Source organism: Carettochelys insculpta, chromosome 3 (genome assembly GCF_033958435.1).
Source record: "Carettochelys insculpta isolate YL-2023 chromosome 3, ASM3395843v1, whole genome shotgun sequence".
In the NCBI taxonomy this organism is placed as follows: domain Eukaryota; kingdom Metazoa; phylum Chordata; order Testudines; family Carettochelyidae; genus Carettochelys; species Carettochelys insculpta.
In genome coordinates this window covers 159451832-159469811 of record NC_134139.1, presented here as the reverse complement: position 1 = coordinate 159469811, position 17980 = coordinate 159451832, and the positions used below count along the sequence as shown (strand labels likewise).

The window sequence follows — 17980 nt, the reverse complement described above, 5'->3', positions numbered from 1 at the left end:
AAATAGTAAATAAATGCTTCTAGGAACAAAAAACGCAGACCTTAAATACAAAATGGGGGAAGGTATCAGGGAAAGAAGTGAATGTGAAAAGAGTTTAGGTGTCAAACTGGACAAGCAACTGAACATAAGTTCCTGATTTGATATTGTGGCAAATGGGGCTTATGCAATACTGGAATGCACATATGTAGCAGAGTAGAGAGTTGATTTTACCTCTGTACCGCTGATTGGTGAGACCATTTATGAAATACTGTGTATAGTTCTAGTGTCCTCATTTTAAAAAGAGTATGGAAAAACTGGACCGTGTTCAGAAAAGAGCCTCCAGAAATATTTGAGGGGTGGAGAAATACGTTGCAGTGACAGACTTACAAGAGCTCACCCTGTTTAGTTTGTTGAAAAGGAGACTGAAAGGTGACTAGATTAGTGTGCAAGTAACTTCAGAGGGAGAAGATACCAGGTACTCAGGTGATTGTTAATTTAGACAAAAAAGGCATAAAAAGAACCAGTGGCTTCAAGTAAAAGCCAGACAAATTCAAATTGGAAATCAGGCATTCATTTTTAAGGGTGATAAACCACTGGAACAAACTATCAAGGCAAGTGATCCATGTCTTGATGTCTTCAAATCAGGATTTTCCTGAGGATATGATTTAGCCAAATTAAAGTTATGTTACTGGGCTCAAAATATACCTAATTATGTGACATTTAATGATCTGTGCCATATAGGATGGCAGACTAGATGAATAGTCCCTTCTGGCCTTAAATTCTATTATATCTATGTTCCACTCAGGGGGAAAGCATCCAGATTGAGGCACAAATTTGAATTATCCAAAATGTAACTCAAGGGCTACGTCTACACTAGCCAAAAACTTCGAAATGGCCATGCAAATGGCCATTTTGAAGTTTACTAATGAAGCGCTGAAATACATATTCAGCACCTCATTAGCATGCAGGCAGCCGCGGCGCTTCGAAATTGATGTGGCTTGCCACCGCGCGGCTCGTCCAAATAGGGCTCCTTTTCGAAAGGACCCTGCCTACTTCGAAGTCCCCTTATTCTCATCTGCTCATAGGAATAGGGGGACTTCGAAGTAGGTGGGGTCCTTTTGAAAAGGAGCCCCGTCTGGACAAGCCACGCGGCAGCGAGCCGCGTCAATTTCGAAGTGCTACAGCCACCTGCATGCTAATGAGGTGCTGAATATGTATTTCAGCACTGCATTAGTAAACTTTGAAATGGCCATTTGCATGGCAATTTCGAAGTTTTTGGATAGTGCAGACACGGCCAAGGAAAGTCAGAAAGGGTGTCAGAGAAAAGCCTCATGAAAAGTAACCTTAGCAGGACAAAGAGTGAGAATCCTGCAGGATAGTATCTTCAAAGAAACAGAATTATATGGTATGTATTTTTCCCTTCTCTAAAGATGCCATCTGGAAAGCAAGAGTTCTAATGGGTAGCTTGCTTTTAAAAAACAGCTTTAACAATATAAAGAGAATTTTATATATGCAGCACCACACATGACATTCAACTCTGCAGAAATACATAGTATCATAGAATCGTAGGGCTGGAAGGGCACTTCGGAGGTCAACAAGTCCAGTCCTAAAGCAGGATCAACCCTAACTAAATCATCCCAGCCAGGACTTTGTCAGGCTGGATTCTACCACCTTGCTAGGTAACGCATTCCAGTGTTTCACCACTATCCTGGTGAAGTAGTTTTTCCTACTATCCAACCTACACCTCCCCTCTGTAACTTGCTCCTTGTTGTGCCGTGAGTCACTGCTGAGCACAGCTTCTCTCCATTTTCTTTAGAGCCCCCTTTCAGGAAGTTGAAAGCTGCTATCAAATCCCCACTCACTCTTTTCTTCTGAAACTGAATAAGCTCAGATCCCTCAGCCTCTTCCCATAGGTCATATGTTCCAGCCCCCTAATCATTTTTGTTGCCCTCTACTGGACATGCTCAAATGCATCCACATACTTTCTAAACTGGGGATCCCAGAACTGGATGCAATACTCCAGATGTGGCCTCACCAATGCTGAATAAAGGGGAATAATAACTTCTCTAGATCTTCTGGAAATGCTGCTCCTAATGCACCCCAATATGCCATAAGCCTTTTTGGCTACAAGGGCACACTGTTGATTCATATCCAGCCTCTCATCCACTGTTATCCCCAGGTCCTTTTCTGCTGTACTACTATTTAACCTGTCAGTCCCCAGCCTTTAACAATGCTTGGCATTCTTCCATCCCAAGTGCAAGACTCTGCACTTGTCCTTGTTGAACCTCATCAGATTTCTTTTGGCCCAATCCTTCAATTTATCGAGGTCACTCTGGACACTATCCCTACCCTCCACTGTATCTACCTGTCCCCCTACCTTAGTGTCATCCACAAATTTGCTAGGGATGCAATCCGTCCCATCATCCAGGTTATTAATAAAGATGTTGAATAATACTGGTCCCAGAACCAATCCCTGGGGCACTCCAGTTGAAACTGACTGCCAACCCAACACTGAGCCATTCAGTGTAGCATTCAGTTAAGAAAAAGAGACCATCTGGAAATAAGGAATATCACAAAATAAAACTGTATTATTACAATCTAAACAACCAGAAATATGACAAAACAGCATTTTTCACTTTAAATGTATCTATGAGATTGAATGACTTAGCCAAGGTCCCCGTGAATCAACCTTCAATACTATATTAAAAAGCTACTTGGAAAGCATTAAATGTACGGAGTCTGAGTTTTATTGGCATGCTGAAAACACTCTGCTATAGGCCTTCAAACTCACCAAACATATTCTGCATTTGCTTTATTTTCTATGGTGTCTGGTAGAAATAGGAGTACAGAGAGAAGCAAATTGGATGCTAATCTAGATAAGATGAGCAGGGTGTTTATTCTCAGACAGAAACATGTAGAACAACAGGCATTGGAGTCTGTAGCACATATTGGCAGGACCATTTGCCCATCTTCTGCCAAGATGATTAATGGCTTCCTTTTATCAAGGATCCCTCACTACTCTGTGATTAGCAGTAAAGGCCCATCATTCCTTCGTCTAGTCTCTCTGGCCAAGACGATGTGACTTGTCCTCTCCAAAAGGAAACCTCACAATAGTCTTTCAAACCTCTCTCACCCTCATGTTACACTACTGTCATGTGCACTATTTAGTACTGCCTTTAAATGTCACCCAAACCCTACTTCAGCTATAGTATGCTGCTGGCTGCCAACCTTCAAAGAAGGGCAAGCCAAAAGGAGGATGTAACACCTGTGCTCAGATCTCCACACAGACTTCCTTATGATGTCCAGGTCCAATTAAAAGCAGTTAGTGGAGCATTTGGCGCAAAAGTTTTGATTTCCTCAATTTTGATTTAAAATATATCATCTTCCATTTATACATCCCTCTTTCAAATAAGCTGCTATATTCATTGCCAACATGCAAATACAATATTTTGTGCTGTAGTCATCCCTCTGCTTGTTCTACCCACAGTAGTAAACAAACCCAGCTCCTAGAACTGTGCCAACATTGCAGCTGCTGATAGAAACATAAATGCAAACTAAAAAACTCACATACATTTAAAGTTTGCCATTAACAACAGAGATTCATGAGTGGAGAAGAGGAACAATGTTTGTCAAATAGGAAAAAACATAAAACCAATGGGGGGAAAGCCTTTTTTCCCCCCAACTTTCTAAGGGATGCCTACAAATAGAAAAGTTTTCTTAGAAAGAAAAAAAGAGATCAAGCTAGGAAATCATCTCAGCATGGCTGTACTTACAGAGAATTTACTAAAACATTACACCCTCTTTCCCCAGTACAAAGTGGCATTATAAAAACATTGTCTTCTCCAAGCAGTTTCTTTTTTAAAATCAGCCTTTAAAACTGCCTTTGTTTTCTGAATAATTTGAAATCATTAATGTGTTGATAACAACATCTTCATTTGTGTTCTCTTCTCTGCTTCCTAATGCGGTTCTATACTCCTCAAAGCTGTCCATTTCAAAAACTCTATAGCTATGTCTACACGGGGATGCTACATCGAACTAGCTTATTTCAATGTAGTGACATCGAAATAAGCTATTTCAATGAATAGCGTCTACATGACCTCCAGGGCTGGTGCCGTCGACGTTCAGCGTCGACGTTGGGCAGCACCACATCGAAGTAGGCGCTGCAGGGGAGCGTCTACACGCCAAAGTGGCCCACATCGAAATAAGGGTGCCAGGAACAGCTGCAGACACGGTCACAGGGCGGACTAGCACTTCCGGGGCAACAGCTAGCCGCTCCCTTAAAGGGCCCCTCCCAGACACACACAGCCTGTACAGCACGTGGTCTGCAGAGCCACAGGCACGCACACCCGTCGAAGTAGTATGGACCCCCAGCAGCAGCAGCAGCAGACAGAGGTCCACACACCCTTCCCTGCAGAAACAGTGCTTGCCCTGCTCAATGCTATGCAAGAGGCAGCTGACCACCTTTTATTCACAGAAGAGGAGCTTCCCCCATGGGAGGAGGAAGCAACCCCAGACCTTGCTGCCCTCTGACACACACACCCCCCGCCGCACACGCCGCCAGCTGTGGAGCTACCCCACGAGCACCGACTGGTGGGAGCGGCTTGTGCTCGGTGAGTGGGACAATGAGCGCTGGCTCCAGAACTTTCTCATGAGCCGGCAGACATTCCTGGAGCTCTGCCAGTGTCTCACTCCTGCACTGAGGCACCAGGACACCACCATGCGGCGTGCCCTCACGGTGGAGAAACGAGTCGGCATCGCTGTCTGGAAGATGGCCACTCCAGACAGCTACAGATCCGTGGGGCAGCAGTTTGGCATGGGCAAGGGCACCGTCGGGGCTGTCCTCGTGGAGGTAAGAGGAACCGGGGGTGGGCAGCCCTTGGGGGGCGGGCAGCCCTGGGGTGGAGGGCAGCCCTGGGGGGGCAGGCAGCCCTGGGAAGGAGGGCCAGGGCTGCACACCCCTCACTGGTGCTCTCCCATGTCCTTCCCCTGCAGGTCGTCCGCTCCATCAATGTCCTGCTCCTCCACAGGCTCGTGCAGCTTGGGGACCCAGATGCCACCATCGCGGGGTTTGCCACCCTGGGCTTCCCAAATTGCTTTGGGGCTCTGGATGGAACCCATATCCCCATCCGTGCCCCGGAGCACAGCGGAGGATGCTTCCTGAACAGGAAGGGCTACCATTCTGTGGTCCTCCAGGCCTAGGTGGACAGCCGGGGCCGCTTCCTGGACATTAACATTGGGTGGCCTGGTAGCACCCACGACGCCCGGGTGTTCAGGAATTCAGGCCTGTGCCGCCGGCTGGAGGCGGGGACCTACATCCCCCAGCAGGAGATCCCTGTGGGGGACACCACCATGCCCCTGTGCGTTGTCGCAGACGCGGCGTACCCCCTCCGGCCCTGGCTCATGCACCCTTACACGGGCTATTTCTCAGCCAGCCAGGAGCGCTTCAACACGTGCTTGAACTGTGCACGCCAGGGGGTTGAGCACACTTTTGGCCGCCTCAAAGGGCGCTGGAGGTGTCTCCTCACCTGCCTTGATGCAGGCCCCACCAACATCCCCCAGGTTGTGGGCGCGTGCAGCGCACTCCACAATCTGGTCGAGAGCAAGGGGGAGGCATTCTTCCAGGGCTGGGCTGTGGACGCTGGCAGGGCTGATGTGCAGCCACCCACGGCCCCCAGTCGCCAGGTGGACCCCAAGGGGATCCGGGTCTGGGAGGCCCTGTGGGCCCATTTCGACCAGGCCGCGGGGTGAACGCTTGCAGGCCCCCCACTGCACCCCCCCATCCTCCACAACACTCCCTGCCCCCACGCCCACACCACAGAGCACCCAAGAGCGCACACACACACACACACACCCCTTCTTGCAAATAAAAATGGAGCTGATGTTTTTGAAGCCAAAAACTGGTGATTTGTCTTATTATTCAAACAACAAAAATATATAGAGAGAGAGAGCAGAACAAAAGGGGGGAACTGTTTACATGGGGGGGCAGGTACCATATAACAGAACAGGGGTGTAACACAAACTATATACAAATATATATGGGGAGATATGTACAAAGGGAGAGGGGGGCCACGTCCTGGGCCCCGCACCCCTCTACTGTCCGGCGCCCGGGGTTGGTGGGCACGACCCTCGCCTCTGCCTGAGCCCTGGCCGAGGCTGGCTGGGGGCTGGGAGAACCGGCTGGTATGGCCGGCGGGTGTCAGCAGGCCCCAGGTCCCCCTCGGCAGAAGGCCTCAGGGTGGCAGACAGCGGTGAGACGGCAGTCGGAGCAGCAGGTGGAGCAGCGGGTGGAGCAGCGGGCAGGGTGAGCAGAGCGGCGGGCAGCACAGCATGGGGGCCAGGTATTCTGCTATGCGCTCAAATGTGCGCATAAAGGCCCCCCATGCCTCCTGGTGCCAGGCCAGTGCCCGCTCCTGGAGCTCCAGCCACCGCTCGTCCACCCGCAGGCACCACTCCAACACTTCCAGCTGACGCCGGAGGGTCACGAGCAGCTGGGGGTCTGTGGCTGTCCTTGGGTGGTGGTGACTCTGCCATCGGCCCCATCCTGGGGCTGGTTGGTGCTCCACCAAGGGGCTGGCCTGCTGGGATGGCCCTGGTGGGCTCTCCAGGACCACGGACACCTCGCCGGTGCTCTCCGGGCCCTCCGATGGTGCAGCTGCAGAACACAGGGGGGAACAAGAGTGGAGACAGCCGTTAGTGTGGCCCCCGACCCGTGGCCCTTGTCACCCCACCCCTCTGCTGCTGGTTCCCTATCCACATCCCCGGGAGATGCTGATGATGATGATGGGTGTCCCACCCCCCCCGGGGGACCCTAGGTTTCCGCTCCCCCCATCCCCAGGGATGGGGCATGGCGCTGTCCTGCTGGGGGGCAGGGGCTGATGCACTCTTCTGAGGGACATGCCACTGCTGTCCTTGGGGCCATGGTCATCTGGGCATGTGGAGGGCCCTGGTCATGTCTGTTGTCCCCGCCCCTTAACAGCGGGGGTGTGCACCGCGAGGGTACATACCTGACGGTCCGCTCCCATGGTCGGGGGACACCCTCTGGGTGGACGCCCTGCTGGAGCTCTGGGACGGCAGGACGATCCGCAGCCCCCCGTTGCTGGAGGAGGATTCCCCCTCCTCCTCCTCCGGTGTCCCTGGGGGTGGCCCCTGGGGTGCAGGGCTTGCCTCTGGGGTGGACTCCGCCTCCGGGGCCTGCTGGGGCTTGTCGGCCGAGGTGTCAAGAGTGGCCAGTGCGGAGGAGGTGTACCGGCGGCCCAGGATGGCCCTGAGCTCCCTTTAAAAGGGACAAGTGGCGGGAGCGGCCCCAGATCGGCTGGCCGCATCCCGGGCCTGGGCATAACCCTGCCGCAGCTCCTTCACCTTACTCCTGACATGGTCAGGAGTGCGGGCAATGTGACCCTGGGCAGCCAGGCCCTCGGCCAGCCGAGCGAACGTATCCGCGTTCCGCCTCTTGCTCCCCATTACCTGGAGCACCTCCTCCTTGCTCCAGAGCCCCAGCAGGTCCTGGATCTTGGCCTCCATCTAGGAGGGGGCCCGCTGCCTTTTGCCAGGCTGGCTGCCAGGCTGGGAGCCCTGGCTCCCTTTTGGAGGGGGTGCCCTGGGGGCGCTTGGGGGGCTGGCGGGCGGCCATCGCAGCGGGGGGGTGGCTTGGGGCTGCAGGGAGGTGTGCAGGCAGGCCCCGTGTCAGTGCTGCCGCCTGCACACACTCTCAGCTTCCTGCACAGGAACGCAGGGGGTGGGGAGCTTTAAGGGGCCGCTGCACACGGCGACCATCGAGCTCAGGGGCTGCAGAGAGCATCTGTCAACCCCTCAGCTGATGGCCGCCATGGCGGACCCCACTATTTCGATGTTGCGGGACACGGATTGGCTACACCTGCCCTACTTCAACGTTCAACGTCGAAGTAGGGTGCTATTCCCATCTCCTGATGGGGATAGCGACTTCGACGTCTCGCTGCCTTACGTCGATTTCAACTTTGAAATAGCGCTCGCCACATGTAGACATGGCGGGCGCTATTTTGAAGTTGGCGCGGCTACTTCGAAGTAGCCGGCACGTGTAGATGTGGCTTATGGCTACGTCTATACTAGCCCCAAACTTCGAAATGGCCATGCAAATGGCCATTTTGAAGTTTACTAATGAAGCACTGAAATGTATATTCAACGCCTCATTAGCATGCAGGCGGCCACGGCACTTCGAAATTGATGTGCCTCGCCGCCGCATGGCTCATCCCAACGGGGCTCCTTTTCGAAAGAACCCCGCCTACTTTGAAGTCCCCTTATTCCCATGAGCAGATGGGAATAAGGGGACTTCGAAGTAGGCAGGGTCCTTTCAAAAAGGAGCCCCGTCGGGACGAGCTGCACAGCGGCAAAGCACGTCAATTTCGAAGTGCCGCGGCCGCCCGCATGCTAATGAGGCGCTGAATATGCATTTCAGTGCTTCATTAGTAAACTTCGAAATGGCCATTTGCGTGGCCATTTCAAAGTTTGGGGCTAGTGTAGACACGGCCTATAATCTACTCTTGGTTACGTCAGATGATACAGAACTCAGTTCTAGCATGATGTCCACAGTGTTGAAAACTATATAATGTATATGTAAATTATGTAATATTTGTAATTATGGTAGTGCTGCCGACGTCAACCCAGAGATCTGACCATATACTTTCAGTTCTTAAGCAAGAGATTAGACCCCATGTACTTTCAGTTCTTATGACAACCATATCTGTGATTGCTCAACAAACCAAGATCACTTCAGATCAAATAGACAATATGAGGTCACCTTCCATCCATGTTGTAATGCCTCTCCAAATGTTTTCATCAACACAATTTATAACCTATACTGCATTAAATAATCTGTTCCAATTAACAGACACAAGGGAAATTGCTGGCTACATGTATATCTACTAATAAAAAGGTCCCAGTGCAAACACTTAAGATCTTATAGATCTGGGGTACAGTGTCAAGAATTCTTTTTTCCTGAAACCAAACTGGGTCCCTGGGACATATATTTAACCACAGACTTTTAAAGGAAATTGTAGCCCCTTTCCTTGAACAAGAGCATTTTATTTACTGTACCCCTTTCAAAGGGTGGACTTCGCTATGATGCTCACAGCACAGGGCCTAAGCATTATTCAAGTCCCTAACATGGGGCCCTGGAGTTCTCTCTATTGTCCTTTGTAAGAGGTGAATGTCACCACCTATGAATAAACTCAAATGTATATGTATGTCCATCTATCTGCACATAAAATATGGAAGTTCATTTGGAAAGGTTTTGAAACGTTAGATTTCAGCAAAGAAATAAATGGGCCTATTTTTCTTTCCAGGTCCTAAATCAGCATTTTTCATATTAAAAATTAAAACGTTCATTTGTATTTATGACTCGGGGGCCATGAGACAGATTAACTGCCCAGGAAAAAGCTATACTACTTCTGTGTGAGGCCAAATTCCAGACATGGTCATGTCTACAGCAGGGATTTGCCAGTTACAGTTTTCAGTATAATTGCATATCTGCAACCCTTAGTGTCAACAGATACAGCTGATATTGAGCCTGGTGTAGCTTCCTCCAGTTTCAGGGTGAGATAAGCTCCATCAGGGTAAATAGCAGCTTTACACATCTACATCATGAGTTCCCTCCAGTGCAGTTCTTCTGTTGGATGGACACCAGTGGCTACCGTCAAGGCTAAATACTCAGTGTAAATTCCCAATTGCTACCCTCAATGAGGTATATTATGGCACACTTGTAGGATAGCCTCCAAATAACTTGCATTCTCCTGTGAAGTTTTGCTTTCTGTTGTTTTTGTTGTAAGAACATATAGGAAGTGCTGATGAGTGCAGATGGTGTCATCGAACACTATTTTTATAGTACAGCATGTGCAATTGCCACCTCTACCTTTTCAACTGCATGATTCTAGCATGCCATCAAGCTCCAACAACTTACACACACTTTATGCTATTCAGTGAGGTAAGGAAACCAAATCTAAATAACATTTTCTTAATGTAGATTTTTCTTTAAACATTATAAAAGCTCTGAAATAAAGATTAACCGTTCTATAATATACAGTACAGCAAAAAAAGGCAATCCATAAACTGCATTGATCAGTCTGAAAACATCTGGAAACAAACAGTATTGCCTTTGGGGAGATGACACCAAATGGTGAGAATTGTATCATATGAAAGGCAGGTGGAAATTCAAGTAAATTCTTGAACTTTTGCCCTAGAAAATATCTACAACAGTTCAATAATATTCTGCAATTTTATACCAGACAGTTTTATTGCCTCAGGAAAGGGAAGCTTGTATATTTCTCCTGCTTTCTGTTTGCTTCCTGACCTGCTGTAAGTCTGTTGGTCAACCATAGGATTTAGAAAACTCCTTCAAGATACATTGGCAAATTAGAGAGAGAGAGAGAGAGAGAGGGAGGGAGAGCTTCTAATGTAGCACATAAGAGGAAGAAGATGCGGAGGGAAAATAAAGTAGTTTAAGAAGTTTCCCCAGCAATCATGGAGGAAGCACTTATAAAAGTGTTGATTATTGTGGTGAAGGGGGACAGAAACAATGTTACAGCTCTAGCAGAAATTATCATACATCTAATTAACATGAAGTAATCTAATGCACCCTCTGCTGGACGATCAAAAACAACAAAAAATGCAAACCTACCACTAGTATACTCTTGCACAACAGTCTATTTGACTAACTCTGGTGTGTCTCACACTTTCTCTTTTTCCCTCTTTCTTTTCACATAGGGTATGTCTACACTAGCCCCAAAACTTTGAAAGGGGCATGATAATGAACCTAGTCGAAAGATACCAAATGGAAATAAGGGCATTTTGAAGTGTGCAGGGTCCTTTTGAGAAGTGCCGTGGCTGCCATTATGCTAATGAGGCACTGCACATTCATGGCAATGCCTCATTAGCATCTTTCAGTTAGGTTATTATCATGCCCCTTTCGAAGTTCCGGGGCTAGCATAGACATTGCCACTATGAAATTGCTTCAGTTTTTAACTTTTCTAAGCCATAAATGACCAAATTGTGAAGTCCTTACACAGTTTTTATTAGGCCATTGGAGGGAATGAAAGTTTTCTGTTTCTTAACAGAAACATTTTCATCTTTTCTTCATTCCAAATTGGAATGAAAACTGAACAGTTCAAAATTCTCCACCAATGACAAGTCTGAAAAAAGCTTTTGTTTTGGATCGATCAAAACAGTCCTTTTCGATAAAATCAAAACATTTGATTACTAGCTTGTATTATTATCATAAAATGTGAAAATAATTGAAGTAAAGTATTTCAAAATGAAAAATCAAAGCATTCTTGCCCAAGTGGAATGGAACGTTTAAACATTGTGCAAAGTGTTTCCGATTGAAAGCAACTGCATGTGTCCATGGAATAGGGCTTCTGACAACATTTTTCTGACCAAGTCTAATTGGTCTTTTACCCTGTGTAGCTGCACGCAGGCTGTCAGAGCTTTTTATGTAGTTCTCATGAAATTCATCAGTTTCATCAAACCTCTTCTTGCTCCAGCTCTGCTCAGGAAGAAGAATGAGTTCTGGTCATAAGAAGGATTCTTAGGCCCACATGAAAGCCATGTCTACACAAGCAAGTTCTTTTGAAAGATTTTTCTAAAGAAGGGGGCTCTTTCAAAAGAGCCAGTGGAGTGTCTACACACAAGAAGCTTTCTTTTGAAAGTAAATCAAAAGAATGTGATGCTCCTTTTCAAATCACTCTTCCCTTCCTGTTTCAATATGGCCGTTTCTACACATGCCAATTTTTCCAAAAGTGGCATTCTAATAAATGGCCTGAAAAATGCTAATGAGGCACGGGTGTAAATTTCCAGTGTCTCATTAGCATACAGTCACATGATTTGGTGTCTGGAAGAAGCTCTTCTGGACTCCAAAACAGTGCATAGAGGTACAGCCCCTGGGGGATCTCCCGGGAGGAAGCCCTCCTTCCAGAAGCCCCTTCTGAAAAGACTTTCTTTCAAAAGATCTCTGTAGCGTAAATGTAGCTGAAATGTTACAAGTATTGCTCAGCAAATATACCAACACCTTCAAGATCCTTCTGTGTCTGTGGCAGCAGACTATGAGCCACCATGGCAAACAGAGTTGCAGAAAGCCACATAACATGACAAAGAAGGCACTTGGCAATTCTTGTGTACTATATTTAACCATGTACTAAGGACACAGATGATAGGACGTTGTCAAGATCTTGCTCTAAGTTGTTTGCTTCTGTCCTTGAACTCAAGTGATTCCTCCATTCTTCAAGGTTGAGTTATAATAATGCATCTTCCAACAGAGGATCTTAGAGATTCATAAACCACAACTGAGCCTCCGGCATTATCACTTTCAGACTGAGCAACTGAGGTACAAACTTTTACTAGGGCACTCAGCAAGTGGCAGAACTAAAAGAGACTCCAGGTTTGCTGGCCCCTTGGCACGTACTTTGACCACAAGACTATCCTTTCCTCTCTTTAAAATATCCATGTGTGATGGGAAAGAATCTCACCCCAGTCAAGAAGAGATTAAAGAACTCCCCTGGGCACAATCAGCCCCAGCCTGGTACCCCTATGTGGTCTGGCAAACCTACAGAGGGGAAGCTCCTTAAAAGGAATGTGAGATGAGGGCTATCCCCTGGTGAGGAATGGGTCCTGGGTCCCAGCCATGTGCCTCTGCACAAACACCAAACCTCTTTTCTTGAGGGTCAGAGATAATGCCGACAACAACAAATAGCACATTTACCAGCAGAACAATACTTTTACCTAACTTAGGCAAAACCAGGAGTAGATCCGGGTCAGGGTCTCTAGCAGGCCTTTAATATATAGACACTGTTACTCTCAGTGCATCACATAGGTCCTCCCTCTGCTGCCCAAGCACTGAGCTAGACATACATCTACTCTGCCCCAAGCCAAAGCAGACCATAGTGGGTCAGTCCAAAGTGCCATGGCATGGGGGGGAGGTGTAGCTCAGTGGTTTGAGTGTTGGCTTACTAAACCCAAGTTTGTGAGCTCAATCCTTGAGGGGTCTGGGGCAAATAGTTGGAAACAAAAACCTATCAGGGATGATGATAGGTCATGCTGTGAGGCCAGGGAGTGGGCTCAATGACCTCTGAAGGTCCCTCCTAGGCCTATGAGATCGGTATGTCTGTGACTCTTGAACACATCACAAGTGCACATGGCAGACTCAGCTATTCTGTCAGCTCCAGGCTGAGCCTCTTCAGCCATCTGCTTTGGCAGGCAGCCACTCATCAATCAGGTCTCCTCTACCCAGCTCCATGTTCAGACACTGCACTTCTGCATCTCCCTCCCCATCTCAGCAGAGCCCTTTGTGCTGCTGTTTTGCTTTGTTCTCCCTGCACGTCTTCCCATCCTTGCCCCTGCATCTGCTCATTAACGCAGCCCTTCCCATGTGGTCTTTGCTTAGTTCTGAGTATCAGCTGGGGAGTGGCACTGCCCCAGCCAGTCAGGTTTGCGCAAAGCAGCGGGGAGTGAGGGCAAGAGGAGAGCCTGAGCCTAGTGGGAGACAGGACTCAGAGGAAAGCAGAGCTAGGTCACAGTGCTCCCTAGCCTCACTTTTCGGTAGCCCCCAAGTGCTCTGTGGGCACCTTTCAGAAATTCAGGGGTTAGGAACTTAGCCCCCTTCACAGAGACTGTCTCCTCTGGGCAGAACAGTGGGGAAAGCTGAATGGCTTAGTGGGCTGCAGGATTATTTTGGTTGTCTTTTCCTTTGTTTTAGATGGTGTTTCTCTGGCTTATCGGGTGTCAATTTGTTCATCCTGACTAGTCTTGCAGCCGTGGGTGCTGGATCCACCCACACATCCAAGCCACACAAACTGTTTCTCAGTATTTTATTGAAAGACAGTTTTTTTCTCCTTTTCATAGCCAACTTTTCTATGGTCTATTCAAAATTATACATATCTTAGCTTCCCTGAATGTGCACTCTGCAGATGGTGGATCAGATTCTGATTTTAAGAGCACCTGCATAAATACAGAGCAAATCCACTGATGTCAACAGAGCTGCTCCAGGTTACCACTGATCTAGCTAAGGTCAATACTTGTAATAGAACCATTGATATCAGTGGTGTCGCTCTGGGTTTGTGCCGGTGTAAATGGGATCAGAATTTTGCTTGTTATTTCAGGGGGCTCTGTTAAAGAATGAAAGATGTTTCTACAGACAGATCTAATTTCAAACAGCAAATTTTGTGGGGTTTATCACATGGTGCAGGAGACTCTGTTGTCTTGCCCTTGCCCTGTGTCTTGCTGACTTGCTGTTAATTCAGAGCACAACATGTTCCATATGTACATCTCAAAAGCTTTTCACTGAGAGATGTTGCCCCACTCACAGCTCTTGAATGCTGGAAATAAAAAAGTATTTTTATCCGCAGATCTGCATGGAAACTATGCACAATCAGTGTCTTACCTGATGAGTGAGTTCTTCCTTTTTGTCCATACCTAGCACATTCTGGTTCAAGTCACCATCAGAAATGGAAGCAGTCCTGTAATAAGATTGTACCCAGTATTTATAGGCAAATCTACAATAAAGGTTAGTTCGAATGGGATTTCCATAAGTTTCTTTTCCCAGAAATCCACAGCAGATGATAAACCATGAAAAACAAAGCCTGATTTGTCATGGCCAGGAGTACAGTTTGCTGGAATAGTGTCAAAGAAGTAAATTGACAAATGCACATTTCCAGCTGACTGCCTGAATATAAAAGAGAACCGAACTAAAAACTTCAGCTCATTTTTTTTCCTCACAAAAGGTTTTAGTTGTCCTGTGCACTATTTTTATTCTGGAATAGAATCCATTGTTAGGCTCCTTAGAGGCAAAGCCTTTCCTGGGCACTCTAATAACAATATGTTGAGGCACAAAGACAGGAATTTGAAAGGAAAAGTGCATTGTGAGGACAGAGAGAATGCTGGAGCATTTTTTTATTGCTGTCTCCTCCTATAAAAAGATTTTGGAGACCTGATGGAATTAAATATACCCATTTGTGTGGTCTCTTTTTCCCAATACACAGAGAGTTCTTTCTTTTTCCCGTGTGTATCTTTAATCATTAGATTCCAGACATTACAAGTGTGATGAGATGTTGCCCCACCCACAGCTCTTGAAAGCTGGAAATAACAATTTGGTTCCAGATAAGATATCCCCTCACCTACCTTTGCCACAATTGCATATTGATTTTTCTGCATTGCTTATTATGGGGAAAAAGAATTGAAGAGATAATGTTTAATTGGAATTATGCAAGGTCTTCTAGGTGACCCAGCATCAGAAGAAGAGACTATTGTGATTGGACACTACAATACAAAACTCTGTGGAATGCATGCCTGCTTACAGCCGCATAGCAATCTGGTTTCATAGTCTCAGAGGGGTAGCTGCGTTAGTCTGCAGCATCCCCCCAAAATAAATAAATAAATAACAAACAGTCTTGTAGCACCTTAAAAACTAACAATTTTACGCATTAGGTGATGAGTTTTCTTTCATGGGTAAGACCCACTTCACCAGATTTTGGAGCAAAAGTGAGAAAATGAGAGAGAGAGAAAGAGAGAGAGAGAGAGTTGGGGTGGGGGTGGGGAGAAAGAAAAAGAAGGAAAAAAACCAAGAGGAGGGAGTCCCCTATCTTTAATTCGACCTGCGGAAGGACTAAATTCATTTAGGTGGGATGGGTGCCATTCCTGTAAATATCAAAGGTGGGGAAATTGTCCTTCTAATGCATAAGATAATTGGGATCTCTGTTAAGACCCAGGTTAAATGTTGCAAACCTACAAATGGATACCAGTTCAGATGTCTCCTTTGTAATCTAGAGGTAAAAATCTCTCTGCAACAAGATTGTCACTTTAAGGTCCATTATTGTATGTCCTGTGAGATTAACATGTTCCCCTACAGATTTATGTGTATTCTGATTCCTGATGTCAGATTTATGTCCATTCATCCTCTGGCGTAAGGACTGTCCAGTTCATCCAATGTACATGGTAGCGAAGCATTGCCGGCATGGGATGGCATATGACCCATTAGTGGATGTGCTGGTGTATGAGCCCATGATGATACTGTGGCACGTCCTGCACCACTAGCCGCCAGCACCTATATTAATGAAGAAATTGACCTTTTCTTACAGCCTTTCCTTCTAATAAACTACCGAATCCTATACAATAACACTTTCTGCTGAATGTGTGTCTAAAAATTTCATTCTGTAATATCTTATGATGCTTTATTTTGTGTGCTGCAGCTGACAGCTTTCAAGGAAACAAGAGCTTTAAATAAAATACAGTGAAATGGCTGTTATTCAAAAGTAATCATTTGGAGGGAACAGGCAGTCTCTGAAGAGATACTGCTTTTGCTATTTAACATTCTCATCTTCAAAACCATACATGTGCCAGTGCATCAGAGCACTTTTACGAGGGCATCCACATAAATAAATGACATGAAAAAGTAGGGAAAATCAAGCTTGCCTGATGTTTCTGTTCCCAGATATTACGATGGGCATGATTAAAAATAAATTACTAGTGTTTAAAAAATAAGCTAGACGAGTTCCTGGAGAGTAGATCCTTCAGTGGCTTTCAGCCAGAAAAGGCTGGGAGGCAAAATAAGGCTATGAGTGTTCCTGGGCTCTGTGTGCCAGAAGATGGGAGAAGATGACAAGGGATGCTTTACTTTATGGGCCACGGTGGAAGTGGGGCCTGACTCTCTGTCCCCAGAAGGGGTGGGGCCAAAGGAAGAAGTGGGGGCTTAGGGCAACAGCCCTGGGTTCTCTCCCCCAAGCTCCCTGAGAGCCGTGCGCAAAGCAGCAACACAGCACTCTGCAGCGTTTCAAAGGGACCTGGAGCCCAGGGGCAACTGCCCCCTTTGCCCCTTCCCCCCATCAGCAGGCTGGCTATACTGTACTGTAGTGACAGGCAAATCCTGCCCAAGACTTGGTGCTGAACATCTGCAGTTGCCCAGGAAAAGGAATTCTTTCTATTAAACCACTTCATGGTCTCATTGAAGCAAATGAGGCATCTCTTCCCAGTCCCCGGGCAATTCTACAGTGGGTGGGAGGACCAGACAAGCTATTCAGAATTAAGCCTCAACCTTAGTTCTCCCCTTAGTGCGCTGTCCTGCAGGAAGCCCTATAGAACAAGGTTCTGCACTTGCCCCATCCTGTATTTTTTAAAGTTTAAAATTGCATTTAAATATTGGTGTTGCCTGTATTCCAAGAACTATGCATTCATTTAAAAAAAAAAACTTTCGCTCTACAACTTTCTGTTCTACAAAATTCATTAAAATTTTAAAATACTAAGATTCATGATCTAGCCTTAGTCATTAGCAATTTATAAGGTGGAACTGATATTCATAGAAATGTAATAGTTCATCAGTAAAACCACAATCCTTTATTCTGTCATACACTATGTTCCTTTAACTGTTCAATTGCTAGCTAAGTGACTTCTGTGTGAGAAAAATGAGCCTTTCCAAGGAATTTGCTGGGGAGACTTTTTCAAAGTTTTCTTCATCTTGGCCTTTGCAGAGCTTGATTCAGAAGCCAAAAGCTACTTCAATGTTGCCAGTGGGCCCTGCACTGATTAGTCACTAAGGCTGCATCTACACTCACCCCACAACCCCCATTCCGGCAAGGGCATGGTAATAAGCAGAGCAGAAGATGCAAATAAGGCTCAGATTAAAATATCTTGTGCCTCATGAGACTATCCCCGTGAGATCTCACTTCTGGAAGATCCCCTTCTGGAAGCAAAGCTGCCGTGTAGACAGGGCTCCTTCGGAAGGACACGGGGTCCTCCCAAAGGAAATCCCCCTTCCAGAATACCCTGGATGGGGGGCAGACACTGTCCATGAGTATGAGCAGCCAGTTGCAGTTCTGACCCACCAGGCCCATCAAGATGGGGTGCAGATCCATGAGGCCCTGAGGGATACTTCTCCCACAGCCCCCAATAACCCTCCCCAGAGCCCCTCCAGTGGGGCCCTGAGACCCACAGCCTTGCCCCAGTCCCATCACAGCCTCTCCCTTTGCCCCCTCACTCTCTGACCCATGCC

At 47.0% G+C, this 17980-nt stretch overlaps 1 protein-coding gene across 1 annotated transcript in view; it reads right to left on the bottom strand.

The window, feature by feature from the left end:
- LGSN (lengsin, lens protein with glutamine synthetase domain) overlaps window positions 1-17557 on the bottom strand; it is a 33963-nt gene extending 16406 nt beyond the window's left edge. The window contains exons 1-2 of the mRNA XM_074989135.1: window positions 17544-17557; window positions 14381-14492 (exon numbers count right to left, since the gene is read on the bottom strand). Coding sequence (XP_074845236.1) covers window positions 14381-14492; window positions 17544-17557 — 126 coding nt within the window. The remainder of the gene's footprint in view (window positions 1-14380; window positions 14493-17543) is intronic.
- Between the last annotated feature and the right edge of the window lie 423 nt (window positions 17558-17980).